Source organism: Onthophagus taurus, chromosome 7, assembly GCF_036711975.1.
Source record: "Onthophagus taurus isolate NC chromosome 7, IU_Otau_3.0, whole genome shotgun sequence".
Taxonomy (NCBI): domain Eukaryota; kingdom Metazoa; phylum Arthropoda; class Insecta; order Coleoptera; family Scarabaeidae; genus Onthophagus; species Onthophagus taurus.
In genome coordinates, this window is record NC_091972.1 from 690,443 (window position 1) to 716,245 (window position 25,803).

At 31.6% G+C, this 25,803-nt stretch overlaps 1 protein-coding gene and 2 long non-coding RNA genes across 3 annotated transcripts; 1 reads left to right on the forward strand and 2 right to left on the reverse strand.

Moving 5' to 3' along the window:
* Positions 1–1,484: 1,484 nt before the first annotated feature.
* LOC111422541 (uncharacterized) lies at positions 1,485–2,759 on the reverse strand. Its single transcript, XR_011641019.1, has 3 exons — positions 2,608–2,759; positions 2,275–2,530; positions 1,485–1,913 (listed from the first exon to the last, which is right to left on the reverse strand). It is a non-coding gene; the product is annotated as an uncharacterized lncRNA (long non-coding RNA).
* A 1,255-nt stretch (positions 2,760–4,014) lies between these two features.
* LOC111416321 (ATP-dependent DNA/RNA helicase DHX36-like) lies at positions 4,015–16,009 on the reverse strand. The gene is made up of 7 exons (XM_071197805.1): positions 14,581–16,009; positions 14,316–14,526; positions 7,733–9,101; positions 4,726–4,906; positions 4,478–4,667; positions 4,329–4,423; positions 4,015–4,278 (listed from the first exon to the last, which is right to left on the reverse strand). The coding sequence occupies exons 1-7, from the start codon at positions 15,861–15,863 to the stop codon at positions 4,113–4,115; spliced, it is 3,495 nt and encodes a 1,164-aa protein (XP_071053906.1). The 5' UTR covers positions 15,864–16,009; the 3' UTR covers positions 4,015–4,112.
* LOC111416323 (uncharacterized) lies at positions 15,910–25,522 on the forward strand. The gene is made up of 2 exons (XR_002706528.2): positions 15,910–16,253; positions 22,103–25,522. It is a non-coding gene; the product is annotated as an uncharacterized lncRNA (long non-coding RNA).
* The last annotated feature ends 281 nt before the right edge of the window (positions 25,523–25,803 follow it).

Below are 25,803 nucleotides of genomic sequence, written 5' to 3' on the forward strand. Positions count from 1 at the left end.
GATCTAGTCTTTATGGTCCATTACTAAGGTTTTATGTATAAAAAGTATTTCTCCATCGCTTTTATTTTATGAGTTATGATTGAGTTAATTTTCGAAAATCGACAATTTTGATGTTTAACCGGTTTAGAGCTTATAAATAAATAATGGTAATAATTGAATTCAATCTTGTTATGGATCTAGTCTTTATGGTTCACTACTAAGGTTTTATGTACAAAAAATATTTCCCCATCGCTTTTATTTTATGAGTTATGATTGAGTTAATTTTCGAAAATCAACAATTTTGATGTTTAATCGATTTAAAGCTACTAAATAAAGAACGGTTATAATTGGGTTCAATCTTTTTATAGATCTAGTCTTTATGGTCCATTACTAAGGTTTTATGTATAAAAAGTATTTCTCCATCGCTTTTAGTTTTTGAGTTATGATTGAGTTAATTTTCGAAAATCAACAATTTTGATGTTTAATCGATTTAGAGCTTATAAATAAAAAATGGTAATAATTGGGTCCAATCTTTTTATGGATCTAGTCTTTATGGTCCATTACTAAGGTTTTATGTATAAAAAATATTTCCCCATCGCTTTTAGTTTATGAGTTATGATTGAGTTAATTTTCGAAAATCAACAATTTTGATGTTTAATCGATTTAGAGCTTATGAATAAAAAATGGTAATAATTGGGTTCAATCGTTTTATGGATCTAATCTTTATGGTCCATTACTAAGGTTTTATGTACAAAAAATATTTCCCCATCGCTTTTATTTTATGAGTTATGATAGAGTTAATTTTCGAAAATCAACAATTTTGATGTTTAATCGATTTAGAGCTTATAAATAAAAAAATGGTAATAATTGGGTTCAATCTTTTTTTGGATTTAGTCTTTATGGCCCATTACTAAGGTTTTATGTATATAAAGTATTTCTCCATCGCTTTTAGTTTTTGAGTTATAATTGAGTTAATTTTCGAAAATCAACAATTTTGATGTTTAATCGTTTTAGTGCTTATAAATAAAAAATGGTAATAGTTGGGTTCTATCTTTTTATGGATCTAGTCTTTATGGTCCATTACTAAGGTTTTATGTATAAAAAATATTTCCCCATCGCTTTTATTTTATGAGTTATGATTGAGTTAATTTTCGAAAATCAACAATTTTGATGTTTAATCGATTTAGAGCTTATAAATAAAAAATGGTAATAATTGGATTCAATTTTGTTATGGATCTAGTCTTTATCGTCCATTACTAAGGTTTTATGTATAAAAAATATTTCCCCATCGCTTTTATTTTATGAGTTATGATTGAGTTAATTTTCGAAAATCAACAATTTTGATGTTTAATCGATTTAGAGCTTATAAATAAAAAATGGTAATAATTGGGTTCAATCTTTTTATGGATCTAGTCTTTATGGTCCATTACTAAGGTTTTATGTATAAAAAATATTGATTATATCCGTGATTTTAATTATGTCTTTGTAAATAAAAAAATTAAATGCTTTATTAATTAAGTCTATTATAGTTAAATATATTATAAGAACTTTTTTTGTTAATTTGCTGTATCGATTTTTTTCTACCTCTTTTTACACAAAAATATATTTATTTATGCCTTAAAAAATTCTTAACGTTTTTGCCTTTTTTTTATTAAAATGAGGTAAGTATTGTAATAATTTTAACATTCTCTTAGTTCACCGAGAGAACATAACCTAGAATTTGTGACAGAGAGATTTTTTGTTGGTGAAAATCTCATCTTAAACCGTTTTGTTTACTTTCAAATGTATCAATTATTGTAGTTCAGCTCCTAAAGCACATTTTTCATCCATCGTTTGAGGTTTTAACGTTATTTTGAGGAAGAAATCCTTGATTTAAATTTGAATTTTTCCAACTTTACTCATTGTTGAAATTTGGCGTGTACTCCAATGTATGTCTAAAAACAAGAAAAGACAGCGTTGAATACGAAGTTTTATTACGTTTCATAAAGGAATAAGGGAGAAATCAACGAAAAAAGAATTTAATTTTGAAGGTTAATTCTGAGAAAGATCAAGAGATGACGCTAGTTTCGAAGCAAGAATTTTGAATTTTGAAAAGGGCGCGAAGCTAAGAGCCAATCAGAAACGAGGAAAAAACAGTTGGAGTGCCGGGGTATATAAGGAGATCGCGAACAGGGAGTGGGAGAGTCGTCGTCGGACCAGCGTCGAATCCACGTCGTCAGATAGAAGAAATTTTGAATCTCAAGAGATAACCTCAAAAATTTAAGATAATTTTTTTAAAAAGTCAAATCAACTTACAATATTAAAATAAAAAGTGAATCATCCTACAACCTATTCCGAAAACTACCGATACTTCTTCGAGATCATCCAAGACCCTATTTCCGAAGAACAAACAGTTTAATTTCCCGTAAGAAGAATCCTGTAGACAATCCAGAAAATTAGTTAGTGCCCCCAACACAAGAGACAATCCATAATCCAGATACCACATTGAACTCCAATCCTTTCTTTTTCACAGTGAGTTGGATGATAATTTTATTTTATTATTTAACATAACCTACAAAAAGAAAAATCAAAGAATCAAACTCAAAGAACAACTCACAAGAGTTTCCTATAATTTTGATGAATACTTACTTGTGTGTAAAGATTTATTAGTTTTCTTGAATAACGTTCATTTATTTAATTCTATTTTTTTTAACGAGTTTGATGACAACTTAAGACATCAGCCATTTGTTATTTTTAAAGAACGGTTCTAACCATAGTTCTAACCATAGATAATGTATAGATGTGACATTAGCGTTGAATTTTTGTCGCTCAGCACTAGCGCCACCAAATGCTTGATTCCATACTAATATCTAATACCGCCAATTTCAATTGTGACATATTTTTTATTCTAAAAAAACTTTTCAGATAATTTTTTGATTTTAGGGCAATTAAGAAGTGTATGTTTTATACTTAAAAATTTTATTTAAATATTGAATGTTGTAAAATAAAAGTACAGTTTTGAACAGTAAAAAACTTAAAACTAAGATAATAAACAATTTTCTATCTATAGAGCTATAAACAGAAATAATAATAAATAAAATAACTGAAATTTACAATTAAAGTAGTTAGAAATGTTAAGAATATCACCAAAATTAACATTAATTCAGTTATGTGTACTAATTCAGACTAGAGAGTTTATGTTCTGTATCACATTATAATTTATGTTCCTAATTCGTTTCCAATCTTAAAGCATTATCACATTCTGATTGTTGGTCTTATGTGCTCCATCCTAAAACATTCATAAAATAAAAATGTATAAGTGAAGTTGTTACTATAGTTATATTAAAATTTTAATATTTACCTGACCTTACATTAATTGCTGTAGCAACAATTGTGCTGAAACTTATGCACACAAGCCAATTTTGGTTCTAACTAGTTTTATCCTACTCTCTCTCTCTCAAATAATAAACGGGTTCTCTCTAATATCGATATTTTAGTCGATAACCGCTGTTATCTATTTTATTTAAAAATTTATCTCTCGTAAATAAGCATTGTTATTAAAGTTAATTTAGGAAAACCATTTTTTTTGTTACTCATAAAACGAGTTAATTTGATTTTGTGTTAATTAAATGATTTTTTTGTCGAACCTGATTAACATTCTTTTGAACCTGAACTTGCCCGAAACTCTGAGTTTTTTTTAATAAGAGTCTCTTAAAATTAAAGAAACCCAAATTTATAGATTAATAACTTGTGTATAAAACATCACACAAGTAAAACAGTATTAAAAATTAAATATTCAAAGATTAAATAACGTAAAAAATTATTGTTCAGGTGCTGAAACTCGATCGGAGTTAGTTCGTTGAAATTTAGTATAAGACGGGTACTGAGATACAGAACACCATATTTGCGTAAATCAGTAGCTTTCTTATTACTGATATTACCTTCCTTACACGTAAAAAGAGTAAATTAACAGGAACTGCTACACTTTCAGGCTTCATTTTAATTGTGCCTGTAATACCAATAGCACCCAAAAGAAGGTTAATAAAACGCTAAGTATTACAACAACGATAAGAAAATATTTATTAAAACAAAATCAAAACACATAGCAGTTGATTATCAACTGACAATAAAATAATCTGGCTATCTAAAAAAAATTACGAAATCTTAACATCCTCTAAGAGACTATTAAGTATATTTAACATTTCATCCCAATTTTTATTGACATTTTCATTATAAACACCACTGTTTGTTAATTGAAAGATGTAATATTGTAACATTGATTGCAAAACTTCTTTACAACTTTGTATCGCCTCCGCTTGGCTGAAAATAAAATTAATTAATATAATAAATAAACTTATAAAATATGTTACCTTCTATCACAGATGTATTTATATTTAGTATTCTCTAACTTTAAAAGTACTTGATCGGTTGAGTTAATGTCAGAGGAATGTTCATTTTGAGGTAACTAAAAAACATATAATAATAAATTTTTAAATGAACTAAAAACAGTAATAAATACATTTTCTATAATTATTTTATTGTTTTTAAATAAAAGTAGGGTAAGCAATGAGACTAAACTTGTTTCTCTAATTACACTAGTTCTTCGAACGTTTGAAACAACTTCATTTATATAAATTAAGTAATCACTTGAATATGAAGCGCGTCTGCTATTAACGCTTTCAGTTGTGATTACTGCATTATGACCACTTCTAAAAGGCGAATGAAAGTATTAAATAATTGGACGAAAAATATTAAAAATTTTCTTACCTTGTTAATAAAACGTGTTTTTTCTTTTTTCCTTTTACTTTTGATGAGTATTCCATTAAAGTACCAACACCAGATAGTAAAACTCCTTTTATCAACTCATCATTATCAGATAAATCATCAGAAATTGGTAAAACATTTTTCAAATATTTTTCTAAGTATTCAAAATGAATATCTCTTAATTCTAAAATAAATAAATAAATTTTAGAAGGTTTCACTTTCACTAGAATTAGAATATTTCGAGTTCTTTTGAAAAAGTGTTTGATGTTTCTGTATACCAGTGGTGTCCACTAATTTTTGATCAAGATCGACTTTTTATATAAATGTCTTGCCTGTTTTTTGTTCTGAGGCCCAGATATGGATATTTCAGACTCATGATTTTCTTGGCGATCGACATTATGGCCACCACTGATTTAGAGCTTATAAATAAAAAATGGTAATAATTGGGTTCAATCTTTTTATGGATCTAGTCTTTATGGCCCATTACTAAGGTTTTATGTATAAAAAATATTTCCCCATCGCTTTTATTTTATGAGTTATGATTGAGTTAATTTTCGAAAATCAACAATTTTGATGTTTGATCGATTTAGAGCTTATAAATAAAAAATGGTAATAATTGGGTTCAATCTTTTTATGGATCTAGTCTTTATGGTCTATTACTAAGGTTTTATGTATAAAAAATATTTCCCCATCGCTTTTATTTTATGAGTTATGATTGAGTTAATTTTCGAAAATCAACAATTTTGATGTTTAATCGATTTAGAGCTTATAAATACAAAATGGTAATAAATAGGTTCAATCTTTTTATGGATCTAGTCTTTATGGTCCATTACTAAGGTTTTATGTATAAAAAATATTTCCCATTCGCTTATAGTTTTTGAGTTATAATTGAGTTAATTTTCGAAAATCAACAATTTTGATGTTTAATCGGTTTAGAGCTTATAAATAAAAAACGGTAATAATTGGGTTCAATCTTTTTATGGATCTAGTCTTTATCGTCCATTACTAAGGTTTTATGTATAAAAAATATTTCTCCATCGCTTTTATTTTATGAGTTATGATTGAGTTAATTTTCGAAAATAAACAATTTTGATGTTGAATCGATTTAGAGCTTATAAATAAAAAATGGTAATAATTGGGTTCAATCTTTTTATGGATCTAGTCTTTATGGTACATTACTAAGGTTTTATGTATAAAAAATATTTCCCCATCGCTTTTATTTTATGAGTTATAATTGAGTTAATTTTCGAAAATCCACAATTTTGATGTTTAATCGATTTAGAGCTAATAAATAAAAAATGGTAATAATTGGGTTCAATCTTTTTATGGATCCAGTCTGTATGGTCCATTACTAAGGTTTTATGTATAAAAAATATTTCCCCATCGCTTTTATTTTATGAGTTATGATTGAGTTAATTTTCGAAAATCAACAATTTTTATGTTTAATCGGTTTAGAGCTTATAAATAAAAAATGGTAATAATTGGGTTCAATCTTGTTATGGATCTAGTCTTTATCGTCCATTACTAAGGTTTTATGTATAAAAAATATTTCCCCATCGCTTTTATTTTATGAGTTATGATTGAGTTAATTTTCGAAAATCAACTATTTTGATGTTTAATCGGTTTAGAGCTTATAAATAAAAAATGGTAATAATTGGGTTCAATCTTTTTATGGATCTAGTCTTTATGGTCCATTACTAAGGTTTTATGTATAAAAAATATTTCCCCATCGCTTATAGTTTTTGAGTTATAATTGAGTTAATTTTCTAAAATCAACAATTTTGACGTTTAATCTATTTAGAGCAGTGGTGTCCACTAATTTTTGATCAAAATCGACTTTTTATATAAATATCTTGCCAAGATCAACCGAAGGGTTTAACCTTCCTTTTTTTTTGCTCTGAGGTTCAGATATAGATATTTCAGATTTATGATTTTATCGATGTTATGGACACCACTGCTGTATATGATGTAAGTCATCATGAGCAATAAGGCTCCATAACATCAAAAAAAAACGGATACGCAGACAACTGGATGCTGACTACCAATCATAAAGAATTGGTGACTACTGAGCAAATACCAATAAATGACCTAGCCACCCTGAGGAGATATTTCCGCGATTGGAGATTGCTGCACAAAGTCACCAAGAGTCCCAGTTTAACAACAGGATGGCCTAACTTACAGGTTTTCACAAAAACTTAGTTAACATATTTTGTCAAACTAACTGATTCGTCAAACGCTTTTCCAAAAAACGCATGGCTTAACCCGAAACTGTCTAGTTCTAGGTCGAGCATTAGTTCTAGTTGTAGTTTATACAGGGAATTTCATATAACTCGCAATATATGAACTTGCACTGTCCCATATAAAACGCAACATAGCTTAATAGTACAGGCATTGGGTAGTTTTGCAAAGGAAAACTTTTGCTTGGGAAAAAAGAGACGTCCTTATGATAAGTTTCTAGTTCTAGGTCTAGTGTTAGTTCTAGTTTTAGTTCAATAAAAATATGAAACATAATGATATTTTATAAAGTCCCTAGATTTACAAAGTACCGCGGTTTGCCGCCATTTTGGCTCGAAAATCAAGCGGGAAATTTAAAACTATGACGTTTTGTTGATAAAATTATGCCAAGTTTAGTTTCTTTTTTTTCTCGTGGTACTCTGAAGAGTCGAAAGCCCTTCTTACTGCTATTTTTGCAACTCCAAAGGCAACACGACGGCATTATTTTTGTAAAACATGCACTGACAAGCTGTCAAACCGTCATTTTGGCTCGAATATTTCGAATACACAGGCTTCATGAACCGCGGTACTTTGATAATCTAGGGATTTTAATATTTTATATTAATTAGCGCTGCCTACCACTGTCACTAAAACTAACATTAGACCTACAACCAAAAACATTGAGACATGTTGCATTTTATGTTGGACAAAGCAAGTAGATACACCCTGGTTTCTATACAAATATTAGTTGTATATGAAATTTACTGTATAACTTTGTTATAATAAAACCTCTCACGTTGTAAAGTATGCAATTTTGATTCAACTAAATTATTTCTTAAACAAAATCGTTGCGCTGCATTAATTTCATCAGTTTCAATGTATTCTAACCATTTTTCAAACATTTTCATTAAAGATAAATGATCGCTGCTACTACAAAAAGCTTTTTTAATTTTTTTAACCGTTTCCTTGCAGCGTAATCCGCCCATAAAGAGTTCTTTTTCTTCAGAAAATAACGTAACAATATCGATTATTGGGGTAACGCATTTGAAAACCATTGCATTTACCATAGTTTTAGCTAATTTCGGCTCTAATTGAAAATTGGCTAATGCGCGACCAAGTGTTGTTAAATTTTCATCTATATCTAAAAGTTCCAAATCAATCAATTCTTTAACAGCCAATTTTATAGCATCATCGCTTGGTGGTGAAATTAACTGGCTCATGAATTCGATTGCGTTCATATTGTTACTGTAAACTTTACTATCAAGAACGATTTTTGTGAGGGATGTTCTTAAAATTTCTGGTAGTGGATATTCTTCGAAGTGTTCGCATTTTTCTTTAGGATATAGATGAAAACTTTCGCCAGGTTGACATCTTCCAGCTCGTCCTTTTCTCTGTTTAACATTTGCTTGGGAAATCCAAGATTTATCTAAACAAGTTACGCCTTTGGTTATATCAAATCTAGTTTCCTTCTGTATTCCTGTATCAATGACGTAAACAACATCATCCACGGTTACGGAAGTTTCAGCAATATTTGTTGATAAAATAACTTTGCGCATTCCCCGAGGGGGTTTTGAAAATATTAATTTTTGTTCCACCATCGAGAGCCTGGAATGTAAACATAACGTACGAATATCGCGACGATCTTCTAGTAACTCCGCAATCGTTTTAATCTCTTCCCAACCAGGTAAAAAGCACAAAATCGCACCATCTCCTTTATTGTTATGAATATAATCGATTAGTTTTACCACTTCTGGGCAAACAACGTGCGGAATTTTAGATTCGCACATTTCCAAAGTTTTCGAAAAATTTAATGAATTAGCGTTGTTAATAAAATGTTGTTTTACGGGATATGTAAAACCAGGAATATTAAAAACTGGGGACGATTTAAAATATTCTTGGAAAATTCCCGCATCAATTGTAGCGGACATAACAACAAGTTTTAAGTTTTTATTCTTCTCCAAACCTGAACGTAAAAGATTCATTAACAAATCGGTGTTTACATCCCTTTCGTGTGCTTCATCTAGAATTACGTGAGAACAGTCTAAGAGATGTGGATCTGCTTGCATTTTTCGTAAAAGAATTCCTGTTGTACAGTATAGAATTTTTCCCAATCGTGGACAAAATGAATTTTGTAAACGAACTTGATATCCAACAGTTTTTCCAACCTAAATGTAAAATAATAATAATTACATAAGTTTACATAGACTTGGTTATAAATCGTTTTTTAACCTTCGAGGGGGCGCGCTGTCATCAAATTTATGACAATTTTCGTTTTTATAATATATCTCCTTATATTATGCATTTGAAACGATTTAACGCTAAAGTATTCATGTAACTATGTCTTTTGGACACGTCAAACGTCAAAACTGACATTTGAATGACATATTGAAGATTAAATTACAATTTTCTTACAATTTGACATTCTTAATGACAGGTCAACCTCAATTTTTGCTACCAATTCACGTTCTAACTGTAAAATTCGATCATTTTGCATCACAAGAAAATTAAAACGTCAAAACTGACATTTGAATGACATATTGAAGATTAAATTACAATTTGACTTTCTTAAGGACAGGTCAACCTCAATTTTTGCTACCAATTGACGTTCTAACTGTAAAATTCGATCATTTTGCATCACAAGAAAATTTTAACGTCAAAAGTGACATTTGAATGACATATTGAAGATTAAATTACAATTTTCCTACAAATTGGCATTCTTAATCACAGGTCATCCTCAATTTTTGCTACCAATTGACGTTCTAACTGTCAAATTTGATTATTTTGCATCACACGAAGATTTTAATGCCAAAAGTAACATCTAAATGATAATTTAAAGATAAAATTGACAGTTTGACATTTTTAATGACAGATTAACCTTAATTTTTGCTACCAATTGACGTTCTAACTGTAAAATTCGATCATTTTGCATCACAAGAAAATTTTAACTTCAAAACTGACATTTGAATGACATATTGAAGATTAAATTACAATTTTCTTACAATTTGACATTCTTAATGACAGGTCAACCTCAATTTTTGCTACCAATTGACGTTCTAACTGTAAAATTCGATCATTTTGCATCATAAGAAAATTTTACCGTCAAAAGTGACATTTGAATGACATATTGAAGATTAAATTACAATTTTCCTACAAATTGGCATTCTTAATCACAGGTCATCCTCAATTTTTGCTACCAATTGACGTTCTAACTGTCAAATTTGATTATTTTGCATCACACGAAGATTTTAATGCCAAAAGTAACATCTAAATGATAACTTAAAGATAAAATTGACAGTTTGACATTTTTAATGACAGATTAACCTTAATTTTTGCTACCAATTGACGTTCTAACTGTAAAATTCGATCATTTTGCATCACAAGAAAATTTTAACTTCAAAACTGACATTTGAATGACATATTGAAGATTAAATTACAATTTTCTTACAATTTGACATTCTTAATGACAGGTCAACCTCAATTTTTGCTACCAATTGACGTTCTAACTGTAAAATTCGATCATTTTGCATCATAAGAAAATTTTACCGTCAAAAGTGACATTTGAATGACATATTGAAGATTAAATTACAATTTTCCTACAAATTGGCATTCTTAATCACAGGTCATCCTCAATTTTTGCTACCAATTGACGTTCTAACTGTAAAATTCGATCATTTTGCATCACAAGAAAATTTTAACGTCAAAAGTGACATTTGAATGACATATTGAAGATTAAATTATAATTTTCTTACAATTTGACATTCTTAATGACAGGTCAACCTCAATTTTTGCTACCAATTGACGTTTTAAGTGTAAAATTTGATTATTTTGCATCACACGAAGATTTTAATGCCAAAAGTAACATCTAAATGATAACTTAAAGATAAAATTGACAGTTTGACATTTTTAATGACAGATTAACCTTAATTTTTGCTACCAATTGACGTTCTAACTGTAAAATTCGATCATTTTGCATCACAAGAAAATTTTAACTTCAAAACTGACATTTGAATGACATATTGAAGATTAAATTACAATTTTCTTACAATTTGACATTCTTAATGACAGGTCAACCTCAATTTTTGCTACCAATTGACGTTCTAACTGTAAAATTCGATCATTTTGCATCACAAGAAAATTTTACCGTCAAAACTGACATTTGAATGACATATTGAAGATTAAATTACAATTTGACATTCTTAATGGCAGGTCAACGTCAATTTTTGCTACTAATTGACATTCTAACTGTAAAATTCGATCATTTTGCATCACACGAAGATTTTAATGCCAAAAGTAACATCTAAATGATAACTTAAAGATAAAATAGACATATTAATAGGATAAAAAAGAATAAGTCCACGATGATTATTGGAGTTTTTAACCTGACATGGTAAACCCACGCCGTTTTCAAAAAAATTTCACTTTTTTCTTTAATCCAAAATTATATTTTTAATCATCGGTCCGTCGTAGTTTTTTGTAAGAGAAATTTTTCCACTTGATCATTTTTTCACATGTTCATCATTCTTAGTTTTTGACGGTAAGAACTTTTTATAATTTTTAATTTTATATCACCAACAAAAAAACCCGTCCACTAGTAATAATTATGTTCCATATTATTCTAGTCGTACCTGAAGACGTTTTTAGAAAAAGCGAAACATTATTGTACCGAAATTAGAAAAAAATAATAAATAATCATCGTGGACTTATTCTTTTTTATCCTATTAATACTCACCATGATGAACCTGGAGGCTACAATTGCCAATAAAATAGACAGTTTGACATTTTTAATGACAGGTCAACCTCAATGTTTGCTACCAATTGACATTCTAACTGTTAAATTTGATTATTTTGCATCACACGAAGATTTTAATGCCAAAAGTAACATCTAAATGATAACTTAAAGATAAAATTGACAGTTTGACATTTTTAATGACAGGTCAACCTCAATTTTTGCTAGCAATTGACGTTCTAACTGTAAAATGCGATCATTTTGCATCACAAGAAAATTTTAACGTCAAAACTGACATTTGAATGACATATTGAAGATTAAATTACAACTTTCTTACAATTTGACATTCTTAATGACAGGTCAACGCCAATTTTTGCTACCAATGGGGTCATACACACTTATTAAATTTAGAGAAAATTTTTATGTCAAACGATATATGCAAGTATATGCATGAACACAAAGTAAAAGAAATATTTTGATCAATTTTATATTTTGCGTAATTTGAAGTGAAAAATTGCAAATATTTAAACGAAATAATTTCGCGGCTTTTCTGTGACGTAGGAACCGCACTGCCTAAAACAAGTTAAATTGTCCGTTAGATAGCGCTTGCGGTGTGACAGTGTCAAAATAAAACCATGGATGTAATAGAGTGTCTCTATTACATCCATGAACAAAACATAATAAACATAACCTACAAACACTCTATCTCTTTTCAATACAACCTAAATGACGTTCATCTCTTTCTCGCATTTGAGCGGGTAGCAGGGGACGCAAAAGTGAGAATCACACGTCATCAACGCGGGAATTTTAAAAGCGCAAATGGGTATATAAATTTTCAATAATTTTTTTAACAATGACTTTGTTCGAAAATATTTTTAAAAAAAATAACGGTAACTATATTTTTATATAAACTTTCAGAAAATATAATAAAAAAAAAATCGTGTATGACCCCATTGACGTTCTATCTGTAAAATTTGATCATTTTGCATCACAAGAAAATTTTAACGTCAAAACTGACATTTGAATGACATTGAAGATTAAATTTTAATTTTCGTACAATTTGACATTCTTAATGACAGGTCAACCTCAATGTTTGCTACCAATTGACGTTCTAACTGTAAAATTCGATCATTTTGCATCACACGAAGATTTTAATGCCAAAAGTAACATCTAAATGATAATTTAAAGATAAAATTGACAGTTTGACATTTTTAATGACAGGTCAACCTCAATTTTTGTTACCAATTGACGTCCTAACTGTAAAATTTGATCATTTTGCATCACAAGAAAATTTTAACGTCAAAACTGACATTTGAATGACATATTGAAGATTAAATTACAATTTTCTTACAATTTGACATTCTTAATGACAGGTCAACCTCAATTTTTGCTACCAATTGACGTTTTAAGTGTAAAATTTGATTATTTTACATCACACAAGAATTTTAGTGCCAAAAGTAACATCTAAATGATAGCTTAAAGATAAAATTGACAGTTTGATATTCTAAATGACATATTTAGCTTATTTTCTGCTACCAATTGATATTGTAACTGTCAAATTCGATCATTTTACATCACAAAAAAAATTGTAATGTCAAAACTGAGATTTGAATGACATTGAATGATTTATAAATTATAGAAAGTTACCTTGTACTTGATTTTGATTACAAAAAATTAAAATCTCAAAAATGACTCAACTTAGGTATAGAGTATGTAACATACAAGTGGCCTAAAATTGAACAAAAATTTAAAAAATGTATTAAAATACAGGGTGTTCCATTTGAAATATGAAAATATTATAGTTAAAAAGCTGGTCTGCAAATTTTCAAACCCCCACTTCATTATATATATATATATATGATATATGTGCATTTTTCAAAAAACCCTAATTATCTCCCAAACTATAAATGCTAGGTATAGGACATATGGGTGTAAAAAATGTAAAAAGAGACACCCAAGACGACTAAGTAATAAAATATGGGGGGTGCCATTTAAAAAAATGAAGTTATGGTACTTCCAAGTTTCGAAAAGTTAACGTGCCATAATAAAGTGGCCAAACGTTCTAGACAGCCGTTCTCGGCACCAAAACATACTCCATCATGTTGCTTAAGCATGTTCTTAATCCCAAATTGATATCCCAAAAATCGAGTGTTCTCTGATTTTTTGAACAAATGTCTGTTGAAGCAGATTTTTCTAGAAAAATTCGAATAACTCGAGAACGGCCGAATCAAATTGCAAAAAGTAAAGTAAATCATAAACCTTGAAAACAGACAAATCCAAATATGTAAAAATATACAGGTGTACCGTTTAAAAAAATAAAGTAAGTGACGACTTCCGGTATAACCGGAAGTGCTAGAAATTGATAATACTTAAATCTGAATTATCAAACTTTTATTTTGGCCAGAACCCTGTATAGTTCTAATGGACGGTCGTCGCGAATGACCCTGTATAAATTAAATATTTTACTCTAGCAAAATATGTTTTATTAAAAATAACGTAATACTTATTAATACGGACCTGATTTCATAAAATTTATGACACGCGCCCGCTCCTGTTATAAAATCGGCCAGCTCAAAGGTTAAGGTATGAGTTAGCTTTTTTTGAAAAACTTTTTAAAATATGCTTATAATTTTATTATGCATGATATTTTTACCTGTTCATTTCTTTCATATGAAACACGTTCAGCTAAACTAATAGCAGCTATTCTTCTAGGTTGGGTAACAAGAATTTTGCAATGTTCTTGATCCTGACTTTTAGCCCAACCTTCCAAAAGATACTGAGGAACTCTGGTACTTTTACCACAACCAGGTTCACCTTTAATAATAGTAACTTGATTATTATTTACAGCTTCAATAATGTCATTTCTACAAAAAATAAACATCAAAAAAAAATTAAATAATTAAGATTTGTTGGTTTACTTGTATTTTGATATTGGTAGATTAGTTTTCTCTTCAATAATGTGCATGAATGATTTTTTTTGTGCTCGACGTTGATTTGGAAATAATTCTTTGCGCTCTTCATTTAAACTATCATCTAAATTTATTGAATAATCAGGTAGACTTTTAAGCAATTTCTCTTGATAAATCATGTTAATTTTATTTAATTGTTTTACTGTATCATCTTTTAAACTAATTATTTTTGATTGTTGCTTTTCATTAATTTTTTCTTCTTTCAAAATTGGAACACCACGTGAGCTAATCAAATTTAAAGACTGTAAATAGTTCAAAATTTCGACGCAGACTTTTCCGGCGGCTTCTTTTTTTGAAAAACCAGATTTTGTGAATACAATCTCCTCAGGCCATTTTACATGATAAGTACAAGCCCAAGGTAAGTGATGATGTTTTAAGTGAGTATAAGATGTTGTAACACCATAGTCTTTATTTAATTGAGATGAAATGATGTTGTAATAATTGTGAATAGTTGATTTTGGGGTTAAAACAATTTTATCTGAACTTGATTGGTTGGGTTGAACTGGTTTTGGTTTTTCTGATGTTAAACTTCTAAGATTATATCGCGAGGTTGTTGTGATGTTGCGTTTAGGTGTTAAAGAAGTTTGCGCGATCATATTATTTTTATTTATATCTAAAATAGCGCTTCTAAACAGATTGGTTGGTCCCCATTTACGTTGATTCTCATATCTTGCAGTAACATCAACAAAATCATTATAAGTTAATAGTTTTTTGTCATTAATAAAATTGTTTTCTTTTAAAACTTGTAACACTTCTAAGGAGCAGCTCTGTAAAGCTAATTTTCTCGATTGTCCAATAGACCGTATGTTGACTTTTATTGGATATTTTAATTTTAATGTACATTGAATAAAATTATTTATGTTATCGTATTGTGGTGATAAATTAAACTTTATTTTTTGTTGTATCGAGTATTCTTCATAGAAACTTACCACAGTTTTCCAGGGACTTAAAGATTGCACCTTTTTTTTTGGCGTTACCTTTTTCTGTGTATCTTGTACAAGATTTGTTGGTACATTCTGATTCTCTGAATTTCTAATAGAAGATATTCTATCATTTATTGCTGATGTTAAGATTTTATCACGTTTTCTTTTTGATTTTCTCCCCATGCTTATAACATTTAACAGCAAACTTGAGTTTCTTGTACCTTCTCGAAAGAACGTTGAAAAACAAAACCCGGTTTTTGCGCTCATGGCGCGATATTTTAAAGAACTGGATTTCCATAGAGTTAACATTCTTCTTCAATCACTAAAATTTACCCCTAAAAATTAACACAATTCACGTAACCGGCATGACATTAAAGTGAGGTTATCTTGAATATTATGTTTTGTTATGTCACTCTATAAACTGTTAATTAATCTTTTTAAATTAATTTTATTTATATAAAAATCGTCGTAAATTTATTAAAGAATAATCCCTAAAAGAGAAAAGTTTTTAATTTTATGATTTAGTAAGATTTTATTGAGAGCCCTCTATAATCGAATAGCCAAATTACTTTAATATTAATAAAGTTGTATTTTTATATTATAATAACCAAAAATCAATTGAATTCAACCCAACGTGTGTTCGGTGTGTACGCTGAACGAAAGTAAATTGCTCCGAATAAGTAAATAAACTGCCCCGTGGTAAGTTTTAAGTGTTTAACTGTTATTGTTTGTTATCCCTGTCCTGTTAAACTATCTGTATCATAATATAACTTAGAATATAAAGAATAAAAACCAAAAAAACACATTGAAAGCGATCCTAAAATGGACTCCGAAAGCGGAGGTGGTACGCCACCTCCAATTTTAGCTTCTTTTATTAATCTTATTGACGAAAGTAATAAAAAAACGACCGCAGCGAATATAATTGACTATTTAGAAAGTAATATCGGAAATATTGACGAAGCGACTTTGGCTGAAATTTTATTATCAAAAGATATATTACTTGAAACACGTGATTGCCTGAAATTGGGTTTTTATACCAACCAGAAAGGCCTCAAAGCGCCTATATCAAACCAGACAGTTGAGTTATGGACCAAAGTGTTAATTAAAAACGATATTGCGTTCATACCCAAGCCAAAATTGTTATATTTAAGTAAGGATTATGCTCCGTTCATAGTCTGTATCGAATCATTAGATAAAAATATTGGACAAATGCGAGACCTTAAGATTGGTAAGATGCTATACAACAATAAAACAGAGGGCATAAAAAAAATTGAGAAAAGAGGGAGAAATAGATTGGAAATTGAATTCCACAGTAGAAAATCTGCTAACAACTTTATAGAAAGTGACATATCCAGCAAAAATGGCTGGAGGTCGTTCATTCCAAACCACAGGATCACGTGCAAGGGCGTAATCCGTCGAATAGACCCAAACCTGACCGAAGAAGAGCTTCTATCACATCTCGAAACCGATGGAGGCGAAAGAGTATTACATGTGCACCGTATGAAGAGAAGAATCATGACTGAAGACGGAATCCAGTATGTAAACACAGCATCAGTAGTTGCCACATTTAGAGGAATTGTCCTTCCATCAACTGTATCGCTCTTCTTGTGTATTCGTCACCCAGAACCGTATATTGCCCCCGTTATCCAATGTTACAACTGTCTCCGTTATGGACATACGGGATCTCAGTGTAAATCAAAAGAAAGATGCCCAGCCTGCTCCCAGGAACACAAATTAGAGTTTTGTACTAACAAAGAGAATCCAAAATGTACCTTTTGCGGAGAAAACCACCTTAGCAATGAAAGGGGCACCCCAGCAAACCAAAGAAAATGTCAAGAATATGTAAGACAAAGAAAAATCAAGGAGGTGATGACGAAATATAGCTACTCTTTTTATGAAGCCGCACAAAAGGTAGGTGGGGAAACACTAAATAATCAAAGAAATTCTCCACTGTTAAGCCAACTGATAGTCGATCCTAAAAGATATCCAGAACTAAAAACCATGAGCAGAAGTGAGAATAGACATCAAATGTCAAAAGATGGATACCTGGAAACAACAACTCAGCATAATGATCTCAAGAAAAATTATAAAAAGACAATCACTATCTCACAAAAGCCACCTACAACCACTCTACCAGGAAAAAGACGAAAAACAGACGTTCCAAGTGAACTTCTGTTTACCAACAACTCCGATAAAAAAACTCATAAAAACACCCCACATTGGGATGACCACACTTCGTCACAACCCATTATAACACCCGGACCGCGACAGGTTCAAGATTGGTACATGGACTCCGAGGCGGGGCCCTCCACTTCCAGCACCGAGTACAAAGACAGCGGAAGCAAGATGCAAGAGAAAATAACACCCCGCTCCCCCAAAAAATTGGACAATCAAATAGGTAAGGAACATGCATATTATAACATGTATCATGTCTTGGACAATGAATAACAAACAACTAAAAGTAATGACATGGAACGCTAGGAGTATTATTAAGAACAAACCAAGCCTCTTTGGATTCCTTAAAGATAACAAGCAAGACGTTATAGTCGTCTGTGAAACATGGCTAAAAGAAAATATACATTTTACAACCCCAAATTATTACCACATCAAAAAACTGAGAGATGATGGATATGGAGGCCTATCGGTCCTCATAAGAAAACCTCTTGTTTACGAGGAGATTGCTATAAGAGAACCAGTAGTAAACACTCATTTCATTAAAATTAAAATCAATAATATCAATTTAATTGCAGGCTATATTCCTCCGGATTCGCATTTTACAATCGAACATTGGAGACAGGTGTTATATGGAACAGACGAGAATTACATCATTACCGGAGACTTTAACGGACACCACAGGACGTGGGGTTGTGCCTATGATGATCTTAAAGGAAAAGCTCTTCAAGAGATTATTACGGAAAGAGATTTGCAAGTCCTAAATGACCGTCGACCGACACTTTTTACATACGCCAAGCAGAATCAAAGTATAATCGACCTAATCCTGTCCTCGGAAGAGTTGGTCGATAGAATAAACTGTTACACCGGATGGGACACACTTGGCAGTGACCATTTTCCGGTCTTTGCAGAAGTAATAGTATCAGACGCCAGATATACCAGGATACCAACTATAAAGAAAATTCCCAATAGGCCAAAAACCAGAGACTGGGGAAAATACCGAGAATTTTTGGAAAGCAAGAGTTTAAATAAAAATATAACATACGAAAACTTTGCCAAAAACATGCATGATGCGGTCGAGAGTGTCGTTATAAAAGACGAAAGAAAACGAAGAAACCCGTGTCCTTGGTGGGATGAAGAATGCCAGAGAATGGTAAACATAAGACAACATGTAATTAAGATTTATATGAGAGATAGAACTGAAATCAATTTTGTAATTGCCAAGAGACATATAGCAACATCCAAAAGGTTCCTATTGCTAAAGAAGAGAATGCATTTTAGAAATTTCTGCAGTTCCTTAAACCGAGAGACACCGATTGGAGACATTTGGAGAAAAATTAAGATATATAAGAGGGCAGTATTTAATTCCCACTCTGGGCCGTCAACGGATAATAGGTGGAACGAAGCATTTTTGAACACTTTATGTCCGGCATACGTTCCCTCGCTGGAAGAGCTCACCTTGGAGGAACCAACACCAAGCGAACACGTAAACAACGGTTGTGAGGCTTCAATTACAATGATGGAAATAGCGAGAGCTATGCACAATAGAAAAGACTCTGCTACAGGAACAGACGAAATATCCTACTCCATGCTTAAAAATCTTCCATACGAATATAAAGTGAACCTTCAGAATATTTATAATAGATTATGGAATGATAATGAGATGACGTCCGAATGGAGCGAGGTTTCCGTTGTACCTATTCCAAAACCGGGAAAAAATCCAAACGAAGCTTCCAGCTATCGGCCAATCTCCTTGCTCTCATGTGTTAGAAAGATTTTCGAACGCATCCTAGCGGACAGATTTGACTGGTGGTTTGAGAACAACCAAATATTTGATGAAAGTCAGTTTGGATTCAGAAAGGGCAGAGGAGTGCACCACGCCGTTTCGACCTTCGTCGCAGAAATACAATCAACCCTAAAACTTAGAAAATCTTTATTAGCAGTTTTTGTAGATATCGAAGGAGCTTACGATAATGTTCACATTCCAACGTTGACTAAAATCATTAAGGAAACTGGTGCTCCAGCAAAATTCGCGTCGATGGTTCACAGGCTGATGTCCCAGAAAATTATAAAACTAAAATCAGATCATAATAATCTTGGCCAAAGAACAAACTACAGAGGACTACCACAGGGGAGCGCTCTCAGTCCTATTCTCTTTAATATTTACATGTCAGGACTAAATGAGCAAATGGAGAAATTTAAGGTACAAGCCATAACATATGCGGATGATCTAGTAATTTATTCAGTCTTTGATGATGAGGATGATGCAGCAGTGACAATAAATAGTGCACTGGACTCATTGCGAGAATTTTTAGAACATCGAAAACTTGACATATCACACACAAAAACAAAAGCTATGCTTTTCACGAGGAAAAGAAGTATAGATCGTCCCATACTACACTATCACCAACAAGAAATCCAATACTCCGAGAATGTTAAATATCTGGGGTTCCATCTGAACACTAAACTCAGCTGGAAAATGCACGTAAACCATGTACTGAAGGTATGTATAGGCGGAGTAAATCTCATGAGGTCTCTTGCATCGACAAAGTGGGGTGGAGACCCACTCATTTTGAGTACGTTATACAAGGCCATTATCCGATCTAGATTGGAATATGGGCTATGGATTATGATGCCCTTACCTGTGGTCACGATGTCGTCACTCCAGAGAATAGCTTATCAGGCATATCGGCTGATACTGGGAGCCTTAAGATCTTCACCTACAAACGCATTGATGATCGAAGCTGGGGAGACGTCGTTGGAAACTAGAGCCAAATTATTGGGGACTAGATTTGCAGTGAGAAGTGTGTCCAGGGTTGGTGGCATGTGGAACGACAAAATAAATAAACTGATTATAACCTATGAAAATTTACAAGGATCAAGGGCTCCTCTCATCATTGGGATATACAAGAACATAAGACCATACATAGACTATATCTATAAGGATCGAGACCTTGGGGTGCACTCTTTGGTATACGAGACAAGACAATAGCGTCCAATCGTCAAAAGAATTCCTGGCGCTATGTCACGCAAGGGAACATGCACTGAACAAAATAACATAATAAGAGCAGAGGTGGAAAATTACGTGAAGGAAGAGTGGTCGGCATCCCACCAGTTTTATACAGATGGCTCCATTCGGAAGGAGAGAGGTGAGAGTGTTGCTTGTGGTATTTATTCTCCTACGATGGCATTAGAAGAACATATACATGTCCCCGAACAGCTATCCATCTTTGGGGCAGAGGCTTTCGCCGTATCATTAGCGATCAGAGTGTGTCTGGAGAGAGGAATTACGAAGGCAGCTATTTTGACGGACTCCCTCAGCACAGTCGAAGCTATAAAAGAATTTAGTTTCAAGACTCGCACGCACCCGTATGTTTTAGAAATAATTGAATTGTTACACAGAGCACATACAAGAGGCCTCGAAATCCACTTGGCATGGATTCCTGGACATACAGGGATCAAGGGTAACGAAAAGGCGGATCAACTGGCAGCAATGGGTCACGGAGATGAAATTATTGACATCGAAATCCCCGGAGAAGACATATTCCGAATTCTGCAAAGAAACATACAACAGGAATGGGAGAGTGAATGGAAAACAACATCTAAACTGAAAGGTATCAACTACGCAAAGATACAACCATCCATTCAAAAAGTACCCTGGTTCAGAAGCGGACCCTTTGTAAATAGACAATTTTATACCTTGATATCAAGATTAAGACTGGGCCACGCCCTTACACCGGAATACTTACACAAAATTAAACTTAGAGACGATCCTTTCTGCACATGCGGGAAGGAAGGGGATTTTGATCATATCTTTTTTGAATGCAATAAATATGAAAGACAAAGAATCAATTTAATTAAAAGTCTGATTGACTTGAAATCTCATCTCCCAACCAATTTAAGAACCCTATTGGCACAAGCATCATTCGATATTTACTTGCTGTTATATGAATTTGTAACTCAATCAGGAATTCAACTGTGATAAAGAAAAGGAAAATCTGTGATAAAATGTGATAGGAATATAATAATGACTGTGATAATCAGCAATACATTTATTAAATTGTATATCTATAGATTTTTGAGAACAAACAATGCATCATGCTGATGTATTGGAATATTGTTCCAAAATAGATTAGTAATACAGATAGAGATAGGAAAAATACTGTGATAACTGTATGATTTCACAAGTAATTATTCCCGATCTCAAACACATGTACCTGAATCCTTTATCACCAAAATGAATCCGAGGGCCTTCCAAAACACCCATAAGTCGAGTCACTAGGCCTCTGGCTCGCAGAAGAATAATCTGTATATGTTTGTCTTGTATTTTGATGTATTTTGATATTTTCCCATAAACTAATCCACGGGGCATAAAGGAGCTGAAGAAACAATTGAATATAGAAGAGGGTAAACAACATAATAAACCTGGATACTGGAGTATGATATGAACAAAAGTTCGAACTCCAACACCCAACCTGGAAACAGAAGAAGAAGATAACCAAAAATGGGAATAATTAAAGAATACCTGTCCCACTTAAAAATCGATGATTTTTTTTTTAATCGGTAGGAAATGACTCAAAAGATGTGTTAATGATAAAAAAAAAAGTGCGGAAAAGTGTAGTACTTACCGAAAAACCACTTTAAAGTTGCGATTTGACGTTTCTTTTTGGAAGTTCAAAGCAATGTTAAAATTGCATTTTCGTATTAAATCCTAACCTGAAACTGTTTAATTTATACCCGCGCACAAAATAAAAAGTTATTTTCACTAAACTTATTGAGATTACAACATATTTACGGATGAAAACCTTCTTTCTTAGGCTATCGATGCAGAACGACAATTAAATGGCGTTAGATAGAATTGTTTCTACCAAATGTGTATTAATAGACTTTGTGTTAATGGATTGTGTATCAATTGATCTGTCAAATGACTGAAAGCTCTTTGCAATCTTTATGTTGTAAATATAAATGATAAATAAGTATAGTAGCTTATTTAATAGTAGTTTAGTTAAATTAAAATAGTTATTAAAAAAGACATGGTTACAAAATAAAAATAAATAAATAGCCCGTGTGACGATAGCAACAAACTGTGTATTTAACCAAATGACAATTACAACTGACAACACAAGCAATGTTAACCATATATTTTCTCGTATTAAATCCTAACCTCAAATTGTTTAATTTATACCCACGCACTAAATAAAAAGTTATTTTCACTAAACTTGTTGAGATTACAACATAATTATTCATAATGACACCTATGTGAAGTTAGCCCCCAATTAAACAGAATTTTACATGTATAGTATTTTAATTATAACATGAGAACCAGTGAACCGATTTCGATAAACAATGTCTCATTCGAAAGCTTAATCCTTCGTTTGCCTTTTATGTTAATATTAAAATCAATAAAAGATGAAGAACACCGCTCTGTACGTAAAATAGCTTAATATTACCAAACTTCAAGCCCTTGTGCAATTGTTATCAAACCGAATTTTAAAAAACTGTGTTCACAATCAGAAAGAACGCTCCTTCAAATATCTTAATCCGGGTTTTTGTTGGTCAATATCAATTAGCATCATGGTTAAATCACCTTTAATATACATCTCTATATACAGAAACGTTTAATTGCTCTACCTCTAAACAACTTTCTTACATATTTGATATGAGGAAAACTATAGAAGTATATCATGAAGTTATAGACTTACACAAGGACGTTTTTGGTTAAAAAATTACCAAATTCACACGTTTTAGCTACTTTTAAACATTGTTGGGATCAATAACTTTCTTATATCACCAGGAAAAAACTCTATAACCAAGCAGCGATAGCCGTGTGTTATACACCATTAAAAAGAGCAGCAAATTGAAGATAAGATAGATCTATACTTCTATAGTTTTCCCAATATTAAATAAGAAACTTGTTTAAAGGAATAGCAATTAAGCGTTTTTGTGTGTAGGGATGTATATTAAGGGCGATTTAAGCATGACGCCGATAGACCCATTTACCAACGAAAACCCGGGTTAAGATATAATAAATTTAAAGAGCGCTCTTTCCGAGTGTGATAATAGTTTTTTAAAAATCGGTTTGGTAACAATTGCACAAAGGCTTGAAGTTTTGTAATTTTAAGCTATTTAATCTAAGTACAGAGCCACCGCTTTGTAGTTTAAGTACAGATTGATCTTAGTATTAACTTATCGACAGACAAAGACCGGTTTTAGATAGAGAAAGAATCTCTAATTATTATCTCGAAGTGCCCATTACACTCACAAGTACCCATCAATTGCATTTCTACCTTAATCTTTTGAATTTCTCCAAAATAAGGTTTATTATTCTTCTCTTTCAGATTTGACCAAAGGATTTGACGAATATTTCACCCTACGTTATGAACTTTTGATGTTAAAACTTTGTAACTACGAAAGGGATTTTCATCAATAATATGTGTTATTAAGTTCCAAAATAACGTTAAACTAACTAATAATTATCCTAATTATAATATTTAAGTGGTTTGAAGTCTTTTAATAACAAATTTTGATTTAACTCGCATGCTCTCTATTTAAATGCGATAATAGATTATAAACATTTCAAATAGATTTTTAGAATCTATTTGTATCTTATATTCTATTCAATTTCTTTTTTCGAATCTATCTTTGCTCCTATCTGGCGACGCTCTTGTACACAGTTAATAGACACACAGTCTATGTAACGACAGGCACGTAGTCATTATGACCTATGCGAGGTTAGCTCCAAATTTTCCTAGTCCCCAATTAGAGAGGATTTTACATGTATAGTATTTTGATTATAACAAGAAAACCAGTCAACCGATTTCGATAATCAAAATCTCATTCGAAAGCTTAATCTTTGGCCAATACGAAAGTGGAAATGCCCGACTCGAAATCTCTCGCGGGGTCATTTCAATGGCTGTACGCACATAATTAGTAAATTTTGAAATCGGACATTTCCACCTTCGCATTCATTGCAGATCATACTTTCTACCGAGATTTTGATGACTAAAATTGTTCAATTAGTTACGGAGATAATTGATGTGTAATTAATTCGTTTGTTGTGTTTTAATCAAAATCCTTAAATATTTCGAATCGGGCATTTCGACAACAGCATTTAGCCAGACACAAACTTTCGATTGAGATATAAAACATTAAAATCCGTCAAACTGTTCTCTAATTATAGTCGATTTAGTTTAAATTAAAAATTAATTAATAGCACGAGCGTTCACACGTGCATAAACAACGAGCCGAAGACGGTGTCATTCCGAGGGCTGTATAAACTTAGCGGGAGAGAATTGAAATCGAGCATTTTGTGATTTCGATAGAAGACACTATGACGAATCGAGTGACGTATAGATTTTGATCATCGGGTACATCGTTTACGAGTTATCACCACTTAAAGAAGGTCAATTTTGTGTTATTTTCGTGTATCTTCGCATTATTTTGACGTTTTAGCGAAATTCGAAAGAGTTTTCAAATCGGGCATTTCCACTTTCGTATTGGCCAAGGATTAAGCTTTCGAATGAGACATTATTTATCGAAATCGGTTCACTGGTTTTCATGTTATAATCAAAATACTATGCATGTAAAATGCTATTTAATTGGGGGCTAACTTCACATAGGTGTCATTATGAATAATTATGTTGTAATCTCAACAAGTTTAGTGAAAATAACTTTTTATTTAGTGCGTGGGTATAATTGAGGTTAGGATTTAATACGAGAAAATACATGGTTAACATTGCTTGTGTTGTCAGTTGTAATTGTCATTTGGTTAAATACACAGTTTGTTGCTATCGTCACACGGGCTATTTATTTATTTTTATTTTGTAACCATGTCTTTTTTAATAACTATTTTAATTTAACTAAACTACTATTAAATAAGCTACTATACTTATTTATCATTTATATTTACAACATAAAGATTGCAAAGAGCTTTCAGTCATTTGACAGATCAATTGATACACAATCCATTAACACAAAGTCTATTAATACACATTTGGTAGAAACAATTCTATCTAACGCCATTTAATTGTCGTTCTGCATTGATAGCCTAAGAAATAAGGTTTTCATCCGTAAATAT